At 38.5% G+C, this 11,370-nt stretch overlaps 1 protein-coding gene across 2 annotated transcripts; it reads left to right on the forward strand.

Moving 5' to 3' along the window:
• Window positions 1-2,772: 2,772 nt before the first annotated feature.
• hbegfa (heparin-binding EGF-like growth factor a) lies at window positions 2,773-9,878 on the forward strand. Of its 2 annotated transcripts, XM_088343461.1 has the most exons (6): window positions 2,773-2,969; window positions 4,134-4,349; window positions 4,429-4,621; window positions 6,213-6,368; window positions 6,497-6,582; window positions 8,609-9,878. In XM_088343461.1, exons 1-5 carry the CDS (start codon window positions 2,927-2,929, stop codon window positions 6,567-6,569), a joined length of 681 nt encoding a protein of 226 aa, XP_088199587.1. In that variant the 5' UTR covers window positions 2,773-2,926; the 3' UTR covers window positions 6,570-6,582; window positions 8,609-9,878. The 2 variants fall into 2 exon arrangements, with proteins under 2 accessions (XP_088199587.1, XP_088199588.1); XM_088343462.1 differs by lacking the exon at window positions 6,497-6,582.
• Window positions 9,879-11,370: the final 1,492 nt, after the last annotated feature.

The following is an 11,370-nucleotide window of genomic DNA, read 5'->3' on the forward strand; positions in this document are numbered from 1 at the left end:
GGGACAATTTGGACTGGACAATTCACCTGACATGCATGTTTTTGGAATGTGGGAGGAAACCGGAGTGCCCAGAGGAAACCCACGCAAGCAAGGGGAGAACATGCAAACTCCACACAGGTAGGTTCGATCTCATGACCTCAGAACTGTGCTGCAGACGCGCTAACCACTGCACCGCCGTGCTGCCTGGCCTGAGGACTAGACACAACTAATTTAATCGTTCATGTATTTGCTTTTTGGAAATAATGTTCTTCCAGTTATCAGAATTTGCATACATATACAGTACACGAAATGGGATATTTATAGATAAATATATTTACATAAACTGGCAACTAAGTCACTCATTCACACCTAGGGACAATTTGGGCCAACCAATTAACCTGACATGCATGTTTTTAGGAATGTGGGAGGAAACCAGAATGCCTGCAGGAAACCCATGCAGACATAGGGAGAACATGCAAACTCCACACAGGGCGGTTTGATCTTATGACCTCAAAACTGTGCCGCACACGTGCTAACCACTGCGCTGCCGTGCTGCGCAATGATAATTATTTTTATTTTTTGCAACCAATTCTGCAAGTGGGTCACAGTTTGTATCACAAATCCAGATGCCTTGGTAGAAGTATGTGCTCTTAGTTGTTTATGTTTCTGGCGTGTGTGTCGCTCATGTTCTGGCGGTGGTCTTTTTTCTATTTCGGGCTCCGCCCGCCGTTCTAATATTATTGTCACACTCTTTAAAACGAGCCGTGAGAGGGCGAGAGGTTGGAACTGGGATCAGGCCACTCCGGAAATTTGATTTTCTTCCAATGAAGAAATTTAATGACTGATGTATGTCTGTCCTTAGCGTTGTTGTCTTGTTGCATCTGCTTCTGACTACCCCTTTTCGAACATTTTGTGGGACATTATTTCGTTGTTGACTCATTGTTTTTGTCCTGTTTTTATTTTTATGTTCGAAATAAAATTTTCATTCATTCATTCATTCATTCATTCATTCATTCAAATTATGCTGAGCTTCAATTACTTCTGGTGTTTTTTTTTAAAACTGATGAACATGATAAAGGTAAATGGTAAATGGTCTGCATTTTTATAGCGCTTTTCAAGTCAATGAAGACCTCCCAAGGCGCTTTACAATGTGCTTCACACTTACCCATTCACCCACACACTCACACACCAATAGCGGCCATGCAGCCATGCAATTTGTAGATATGTCCTTTGTCGTCTCCTTTCATGTTTTGCTTAGTTGGAGATAGTGAGTGAACTGTCACATTATGTGTCTCTTTCTTGTGTTGTTCCGTTAGACTTCCCAAGATTTATCCCAACATATTCTGTAGTTTCTTTCTTTCATGTTTTTGTTCAGTCCGAGCAGGGGTCTCCAACGTGGTGCCAGCGGTTTTGACTTTGTTATCTGAAGGCTTCTCTCCCTGTCCTCCTTAAAAGTTCAAATGCATTGATTCTCTCGTTATTTTGAGTTTCTACTACAGTTTTTTAATTGGCTTTTTACTCAAAAGTGGTTCAATATCGGCAAAATCTTGAGAAATATCTAAATCAAGGGTTAGCAATGTGCTGTCTGCTTGCAGTTGACAACCTCATAAGAACACCTAAGTAGCCCGTGGACCGTAAAATATCAATATGATTTTCTTGGAAATTTGATATCTAGGGCGGCATGGCTGCTGAGTGGTTAGCGCGTCCGCGGCACAGTTCTGAGGTCATGGGATCGAATCCTCCTGTGCAGAGTTTGCATGTTCTCCCCATGCCTGCGTGGGTTTTCTCCGGGGACTACGGTTTCCTCTCATATTCCAAAAACATGCATCTCAGGTTAATTGGCCGGTCCAAATTGTCCCTAGGTGTGAATAAGTGAGTGAGTTGTCCTTCTCCATGTGTGCCCTGTAACTGGCTGGCAACCAGTTCACTGCCCAAAGATAGCTGGGATGGGCTCCAGCACCTCCGTGACCCTACTGTGGATAAGCGGTGCAGATGGAGGATGGATTTGATATCTAACTGTCATGAAAAATAATTGACATGATCAGTGTCTGTAATTATATGATAAATTCTTCTGAAATTATTTTTTAAAAATAGGCTGCAATTGTATATGTATACCCGATACATCAAGTGGTTGGGGGAACCTATTTTAATTCTTTTAACAACTACAACCTAGTAATGTCTTTGATGACACTATAGGTTGTTATTTTATCAATGCATACAAAAGACGTGGACGTTCATGACAATTAGTAAGGAAAAATATCTCTCAGTTTTTAAAAAGTGGCCTACCCCTCATTTACACTAGATAGATAAATACATACGTAAAGAATAAATAAATACCTAAATCTTAAAAACTCGTGCCTTTATTTGTGCAGACTCCTGATGCATGGTACCATCTTTTACCGCCAGAGTGTGTGCGTGAGCCTGCCTATCCTTTATTTGTTTTCCCCCTGGTTATTAGTGGGGAATACATGCATGTGTAAGATATTAGTACGATTTTTACTCTGTGGTCTTTACTTTCTGGGAATCCCCAAACTCACTGCAAATTCTTAAAAACTGTAGTCAGCATATTTCATTTGTATCAGGTAGTCGAGTGTTTGTGCTTGATTATTTGTTGAATATGAATAATGTATTTAGTTGTTTCCCGGTCCATATGTTTAAATAGCATCATTAAAGGTGTTTGCAGCGTGAATAATGAAACTTCAAGACAATGCATGTGCGCGTGTGTGTATGCGTAGGAGCGTGTATGGGAGGGGCCACATTTGCTTGGCCCTTAAATATGCCGGTGCCTTTCATTTGACGCTCTTTCGCTCTACATTTACGCACAAGCGCGTCGACCCAAGTTCCACCAACGCCTCGGAATTTACCCTCGCAGACCTGAAAACGAGCCAACAAGGGATTATTTATTCTTTTTTTTTGTTCCATATATTTTAATCCAACAACTTCCATCATGAGGATTTTGAGTGTTTTCCTTTGGCTCCTTAACGCACTTGGTAAGAATGTTTGGGTTATAATTTGGTTTTGTGCATTTTGAATGAGCTTTGTTTTACAAATACTTAGATTATAAAATCACTTGTTAACATGCTTATCTTTTTTTTTTTTCCCTCTGCCACTCATTTTCTTGGTGCCCGGACTAGCCCGGAGCTAACCATGGGGCGTCTGGCTATTTCAGAGCGTGCTTTTATGTAACCGGATCCATTTATTTTTAAACTCATATGACATTTGCTTACTGTTTCATCACAACTCATAAAGCTACGGGAGAGATTTTTATTGCAAAATAACACCGCTATTGTTTGAATGCGGAAAAAAGTGCCTCAGGGATCTGTCATAAGCAGTGTCAATTCCGTGCCCTTCATTTGTTTTTAAACTCATATGATATTTGCTTACTGTTTGATTACAACTCATAAAGCTAGCGGTGGGATTTTTTTTATGCGAAATAACACGTTGCTATTGTTTAATTGTGAAAAATAGGTCCCACAGGGATATGTCATAAGCACTGTCAATTCTGTGCCCTTCTTTTATTTTTAAACTCATATGACATTTTTTCACCTGTCAACCTCATCGAATTCCCCCCCTTATTAATGATTGAAATTTGCCTAATTATGCGATGATAAACCTTACCCACAGCAGGACAGAGTAAGTAGAGTAAAACAAGGATTATTTTTGTAAACCGGTTCATTTCATTTACCAAATGAACAAAACAAATGACACTTCAGCATCTTAATTCTTTTTCCACTTGCTGTAATTTCAGCGTTGCTTATTATGCGTAGCAGTGTGTATATACATATATAAAAAAAATCCTCATACTAAAATGGGTATCTGCGTACACAATTTGAAATGATCAAAAAATGTGTAAAATACGGGAAAACGTATACATTGAAAGGTATGCCCTGTCTTACTGTTTGACCACAACTCATAAACTTATAAGGTGCTTTTAAAAGCTAAATAAGACATCATATTCTTTAAATGTGACAAAAGTGCCTTCGGGTATGTCATAAGCACTGTCAATTCTGTGCCCTTGAGCAACCCTGCTTTCGAAACCTTCAGGAGCATGTTTCAACTTGTCCTATAGTCCCCCGCCCACTTTGGCACACTCCTACTTCACAATCCCAACAATCCCAATTCTTCCTAACCTCTATTGTCTTCTTCTCATCCAGTAGTGTCCAGACTTGCTCATGGAGCGGCTGTGGACCGCCAACACCACACGTCTGTCATCAACTTCCAGGACGCCAGCACTGATGATAGGCAGGAGGAGGACAGGATAGGAGAGGAAATCGTCCCGACGTCCCCGGATGATGAGGACGAGGACTACTATGACGAATACTACGAAGATATAACCACGTCCGGGGACGACGAAGTGGAAACGCCGAGAGGTGAGTTCTCGGGAATCTTGGCACACTTTCTCTCGCGGTTTTTCCTTTGGTTTGTTGACGATGTACATGTTTTGTTTAGTTGCCATGTCGAGCAAACCCCGGGATCCGTCCGCCATCCTGGAGGGGGGGATCACAGAGGGACAGAGGAGGCTAAGGAAGGGACGGAAGAAGGGGAAAGGGAAGAAGAGAAACCCGTGCTTGAAGAAGTATAAAGATTTTTGCATCCACGGCACCTGTCAGTACCTGAGGGACATTCGACTTCCGTCCTGTGTGTGAGTAACATGTTCGCGTTCTCTTGCTGTCTTTTGAAATCCTAGAAATGTTCTCGTTCGGAAATGTTATAGAAATTAATGAAAATCTTTGTGTATATAATATATAAACGGTAACAAACTAAAATGTCATCATTAGGCAACAGTTTCCGCCCTGAAAATGTCTTAATGTTTTTCAAGTTTATTCATGTTGTCTACCGTATTTCAGTTTTACTTATAACAAAACAATAAATGTTTATTTAATGAGGTAGCTTTTTATCAATCCCAGGGGTGGGTGAACCTTTTGAGAATAGAATGGGCAAATTAATCAAACCAAGACGAAAAAAATGAATCGATTTTTTAATATATATCTGCCAATACTGAATCTTAGCAATAAATATGGGGATTCTTTTTTTTTTTGTAGTAGGTATTCATAAATGCAGACATTTGTACGATATATTGCTTTTGTTTCTTTTCAATCAATAGACAATTTCATCAAATGTTGTTTTGAAACACTCGGAATTGAAGCAAAGTAATATATTATGTCCCCATTTTAAGCACTACATTTGATAATAAGCATTGACAAAGTCAAGATAGATAAGTATTTTAAAAATGAGGATGGAAGCATTATTAAAAAAACAGAAAATATCAATAAATGTGCACCAAAGTTGATAGTAAAAAGAAATAAATTCAGTTTACTACGATTAATATAAAAATACTTTTAATGGAGTAAGGGTCTTACAAAGGGAGACTGGAGACAAAAGTGACACAAAACCAATTTTTATGAGAATTTTATTTGCCTGCTGTTCTGATTGGCCACATATGGCCCCCCGGCTGTAGGTTGCCTAGCCCTGATCGATCCTCAATTAAACTATTATCAATGATTGTTATTGACATTGTTGATCCCCATTACTTGCGATGATGGCAATCGGGATGGTTTGCAAAAATCGGAGTTTATAATAATTTTAACAATAAAAATGTACCAAGATGCATATCAAACTGTGTTTTTTGGAGAAATAGGGACAGTATTGGTTAGTGCCTCCTCGTGGTAAAACAATGTGTATTTTAATAATAAGCAAAAATCCATGAACTATCATATAAACTTGCATTAAAAAAATACTATAATAAGTCAAGATATTTGTATTTATTTTACATAAAGAGGGAGCTGACATGATTGTTCATCATCTTGCTGCTACGGGCAGCCCAAAAAACAAAAAAACCTTGTGAAAGGCAAAAAAATGAGAGGGAATAATTGGGTGGTTTGATCACTTTGAGTATTCGTAGTTTGTCTTCTTCCTTGTACCTTGGAGCACCCGTTTTCAGTTACACTACGCAATGTAGCGACATCTAGTGGTTAAATATTACACAGTATCACTTTAACAAGGTGCCAAGTCTATTGACAAGTTAATTTAGATCTATCGAAAATGATGATGAATAAGAGTTTGGTCCATTGCCTCTTAAACTAAGGAGTTCAATTAATAATCATAATCCTACTGAATTTGACCGAACAAAATGTGAATAAATGGTTGGAAAATTATATACATGATTTATTTATTTAATTTTTAAAACAACTTCAAAACCGTAATAACGAACAAACCTTTCCCTCCATGTGCAGATGCAACCCGAGTTACTCCGGGGAAAGGTGCGAGTTCTTTACCCTACCCGTGGAGAGACCTCAAGAAGGTTATAACCGAACCACAGCATTGGCCGTGGTGGCCGTGGTCCTCTCGTCCATATGCCTTACCATCATCGGACTTTTACTCATGCTCAGGTTCGTGCCGGGCACCGCGAACGAACAAACTTCCACACAAACAAACGCAAACACTCGAGCCTTTTAGGGAATTTGCAACAAATTAGGCTTAAATAGTGGTTTGAGCCCCGTTTTCTGATTGATTCCAGGTTTCACAAGCGGGGAGCGTATGATGTAGAGAATGAGGAGAAGGTCAAATTAGGGTTAGCCTCCAACCACTGAAGAGACAAAGAGGGTGAGTACAATCTAAGTTAAATAGTATGTTTAGGTTATTTAGTGGATTCCTTTATATTTAAAAAAGAAAAATCACAGATAAACAAATCCTTAAAGGGACATTGTGTATCAGTTAGCCTCCTAGTAGTAAAAAAGGCAATTATTGGATAAAACAATACTGATTTAAATAATAATAGGAAATATATGAACTGTCATATAAACATGCATTCTTTTGTTGAGAAATTTCTTTAATATTTACATAATATATGGTTCATCTAATTGCATACCTGTTAACCACAGCCAATCGCTCCCCTTAATATAAACTGCATTAAACCTTTAAATGTCATGAACTAGAACAGAATCAGGACCCAAACGCGTGACGTTCTCACACAAGCTTTTTATTTTGAGGGAAATGGGGAGTCATGCACGTTAGGCAGCGGTCTGGCGTGGAAAGACAGGAAGCCAGCAACCGACGAGATCGATTCCAAGTGCCCGAGTTGATATAGGACAGATGAGGCAGACAGGAGAGATAATGAATCAGGATATCGAAAATAAACAGGAAAACTAGACGGGAACGAAAACTGGAGAAAATAATGAACAGGACAAAGATAGACGGAAACTAAACTGATAACCAATATTAAACAGGACAAAATAAGCGGGAACAATACCGTATAGGAAATACCAACAGGAAAACAGGACCGAGTCAGAAACCACATCTTGCGGGGCAGAGGTTCGTTGACGGGCTGACACACGAAGAATGAGAGCACTGAGCTTACATAGACGGAAAGCCAATCAGTCAATGAGCTGCAGCTGGCGCCACATGGGCGGGGTCAATTGGGCGCCATAGCAACCATGTTAACCGCAGCCAATCGCTCTTCTTATTATAGACAGAAATAAACCTTACAAACACAATTCAGCACCTATATACTCACAGCAAGACAGACAATGTAGAACGCGCGCCGATATTAGCAATCTACGACGACGTCGGTTTAACAAAAAAATGAGATAAAAAAATTAATTGTTATGCGGCTTACACAATTTCACAAATGATTAAAAAACATATGAAATACAGGGTAAATATACCTGATTTGCTGGTTACCCCACCCAAAATATAAATTTTGTGAAAGCTCAGTCGATAAAATGAGAAGAAATATCGTGCGGTTTGATCACTTTGAGTCTCTGTAGTTTGTATTCTTCCTCGTGCTTTATAGCACTTGTTTTGGGTTGCACTATACAATATAGCAGCAGTGGTCAAATATCACACAGTGTCCCTTTAAAGTATTCAGATGGGCTATGAGTAATACCAACATTTTTTGCCCAGATAACGAGAAGCTAACCCAAATCATAGCCTTTGACTACTCTTTCCTGTTAGCAATACGAGGATAAGGTTTTAGACCACATCAAATTTAGTCACGGATAAAAATAGTTTGACAAAATTATTTCAAAAGTATGGTTTTCATTCTACATATTGTACGTTTTTGGGCAATCCAAAAAGTAATCCAGCTGGGCAGCCTAGTCCAGACCATGAATTGCCCACTTAAACGTTGTTTAAAAAACATAAATAAGAAAATTTGCATTTAAACTATGATGATTGAAACACATTGTAAAATATCTGTAAAAATGCTGACATTTGGATTATATAATGAAATACTGACAAAGAAAATCAGAATTTGAATAGAAATAACAATTTAAGTAATTGGAGGGAGCGGGTGCTGTCTTTTTCCCCATTCTCGGCTGGAGCTGTGGTAGGAAATATATGGTGCTTGGGCCCTTACTGATTTCAGTAAGGCAAATTGGTCTGTTCCTCAAAGAATCTAAAAAAATCTATTTTCAGCAACAAATACTATTACACACACTTAAAAATAAATAGTGAAGCCTCCAGTCACATAAAACAATTTCGCCAGCTTTGGTTTACTCGTCCCCGGGAGATACCCAAACAGACAAGATAGCGTAGTACAGCGCAGGGCCAATATCTCACACTGACGCACGTTTCCTTCCAAGCTATTCTACAAACTGCTTATCTCACACTTTATTTTCTTCTCTCTTAGGCAAAGGAGCGGAGATACTACCTCAAAATAGAAAAAAAGAAGCCAACCACGGAAGGAGGTCCGGGTGAAAAGCAAGGAACAAAGAGGGACGTAGAAGGGAAACGAGGGGGGGATGTCCGCTACTCCGCTTCGCTCCTCGCTGGATGTTCAACTTGAAAAAATAAAAAATGGACAGCTCGGCGTATTCCTGCGAGGCCCCGAGAGAAGTCGGCGCCATCTGAAAGCGGCCCCAACTGAGAGCGGAATATCGGACGGGAGGATAATCGGGAGGACTGGGAAGGAAGTGCAGCAGGCGCTCAGTGATGACGACAAAAAGAAGAAAAAGGAATATACGCTGCTTCCTTACTGTGTAAAAAAGAAGATTCAGACTGAACTGAATCAGATTCATCAAAGACACAGATCAATCTGGAATTACGGAAAAACTAAACAAAAAACAAGCAGCATCTTATATTCCCTGCACATGCGCATTATTTCATTCTGTACAGTAAACTGTATATTTATACTTATTAATTTATTTATTTAAGCTAACTGTATTTATGTAGGTTTTAACCTCCTCCAACCGTTCTAAGTGGATGTTACAGTTGTTTTTTTCTTTCTATTTTTTATGGGTTCTTTTATTTATTAAAGGAAAAAAAATACAACGCTCGCGGCTCCCGGATGCGAAAAACACAGCACGGAATTTCTAGCACTCAGAACATGATCCGGAGCACTGCGATTTTGTAAAAGTATTTCAATATTGATTGTTTTTTTTAATTGTATTTTTTTAAGATGTCATTTTCACTGAAAACACAATTTTAGCGGAATACTGCACAAGAAGTTTGGCACAAAGTTGTCTTTTGTGTGGAAATGGCAATGAATTTCAAAAGGGAATCCAATGTAAACATTTGGGAACTGGAGCCAAAGCACTGTTGAAAGCATTCTGATATGAATGAATGAGTGAATGAATGAATGAATGAATGAGTGGCCTTTATTGTCATTATTCAAATGCAAGTAAAACAAGGTAAAATATGCGGGGTAAAAACGTTAAAAAACTATTATTGGTATATAATAAATACGTGCATATTCAAAGTGGCAGTTGTACAGAACTTTATGCTCACGAACGCTGTAAATCTATTGTTTTTCTTCCTCGTCTTACCACCAATTCAAGAGAAACACTTACAGTAAGCTAGAAAATGTGAATTCAAGTGTTCGGCGCTTTCAAAATCTGCAGTTCTGATGTGATTTTTTTTTTTAAATGTGATTCAGTGAAATAAAAGATCAGAATTCTTAACTCCCGTGTGCTGCATTTTCCTTTACCCGGGAGCTGAAACAATGATGGCATTGTGTTTCTATCATCAGTTTGGTAAGGTCAAGGGTTTTTTTTAGCTGCGTAGTTTTGCAACATTTCAATGTTTTTAAACGTCCGGGTTGCGACCGGTTCTGTCGGCTTAGGCAGGAGATGTAAAAATAGTAAAGATAATATTTTGATTTCCTCTTGAGACGGGGAGCCACCTCTTTTTAAATGGAACACCTGCATCCTGCGTTGTTTTGAAAGACCTGCACGAGATGGTTTGAAGTCTGAGGAGATTTTAACGATTATGATTGAAAATTTTCATTTACGTTTTGTTAATCTGTTGACTGCACAAATAATCGCGTCAATGTCAAGTCAAGTCAAGTCATGTTTATTCGTATAGCCCTTAATCACAAAGAGACAGACTATTATGACACCATGCCCTGATCTAAAACCTACATGAGGGCAAGGAAAACCTCAAAAACCTCAAAATGAGGAAAATGAAGAAACCTCTAGAAGGGATCGCACATGAGGTAATCCCCCTTCTAGGATGACCAGGCTGCAACGAATGTTATAATAACAACCAATACATAGATATTGTAAACATAAAATATAGGTTATTCATATGCTATGGAATAGAAGTGTGTTTTAAGCCTAGATTTAAACAGTTACACTGAGGTTGCAGATCTAATCTCAGGGGGAAGAGCATTCCACAGCTCCGGGGCCCCAATGGAGAACGATCTCGAACCAGCGGATCCCTTTTCGGCTCTTGGGATCACTAGTAGACCAGCATTTTCAGGGCGAAGTGTTCGGAACGGAACATAGGGCGAAATTAAATCTGAAGTCCATGCATGATTTTGTATACACCCAACAGGACCTTAAAATCACATCTTAAGCTAACAAGGAGCCAATGCAGGTTAGCTAAAATCGGGGTCATGTGATCAAACTTTTTTGTCTTAGTTAAAAGCCTCGCTGCAGCATTTTGTAACAGCTGAAGTCTCTTGATTTTGGACTTTGGGAGACCGGAGAGTAGTGCATTGAAGTAATCGAGACGGGAGGTAACAAACGCATGAATTATCTGAATAAGCAAAACATTCGAATTCATTCCATCTATTGAAAATGCATTCACCCATTCTTACTTAAAGTTTCAAAACAAAGATATGTGAAATTTCTGATAAGCATTACATAAATATTGAAGAAGAATAAATCTGCCATCAATATCGGATTCTTTTAAAAAAACAAAAGAATTTTTTCTTGTTTAAATTATAAATATTATTTTTCTCACTTTACCCTATATTTTCTCGAAATTAATTTTCAAGCAAAATTGTTTATTATTGTTTTTATTTGATTTTGTTTCAACTAAAGAAAAATACCTGTACTTAAAAGTGGCAAAAGTAACTGATCGGCGGATGGAATACATTTTTCCCCATTTTTGATTAATATTTGATGATACTAAATATGAAAAATAATGTTAAAAATACAGTAAAGTAAA

Source organism: Urocampus carinirostris, chromosome 9 (genome assembly GCF_059441175.1).
Source record: "Urocampus carinirostris isolate Australia breed hairy pipefish chromosome 9, RoL_Ucar_1.0, whole genome shotgun sequence".
Taxonomy (NCBI): Eukaryota; Metazoa; Chordata; class Actinopteri; order Syngnathiformes; family Syngnathidae; genus Urocampus; species Urocampus carinirostris.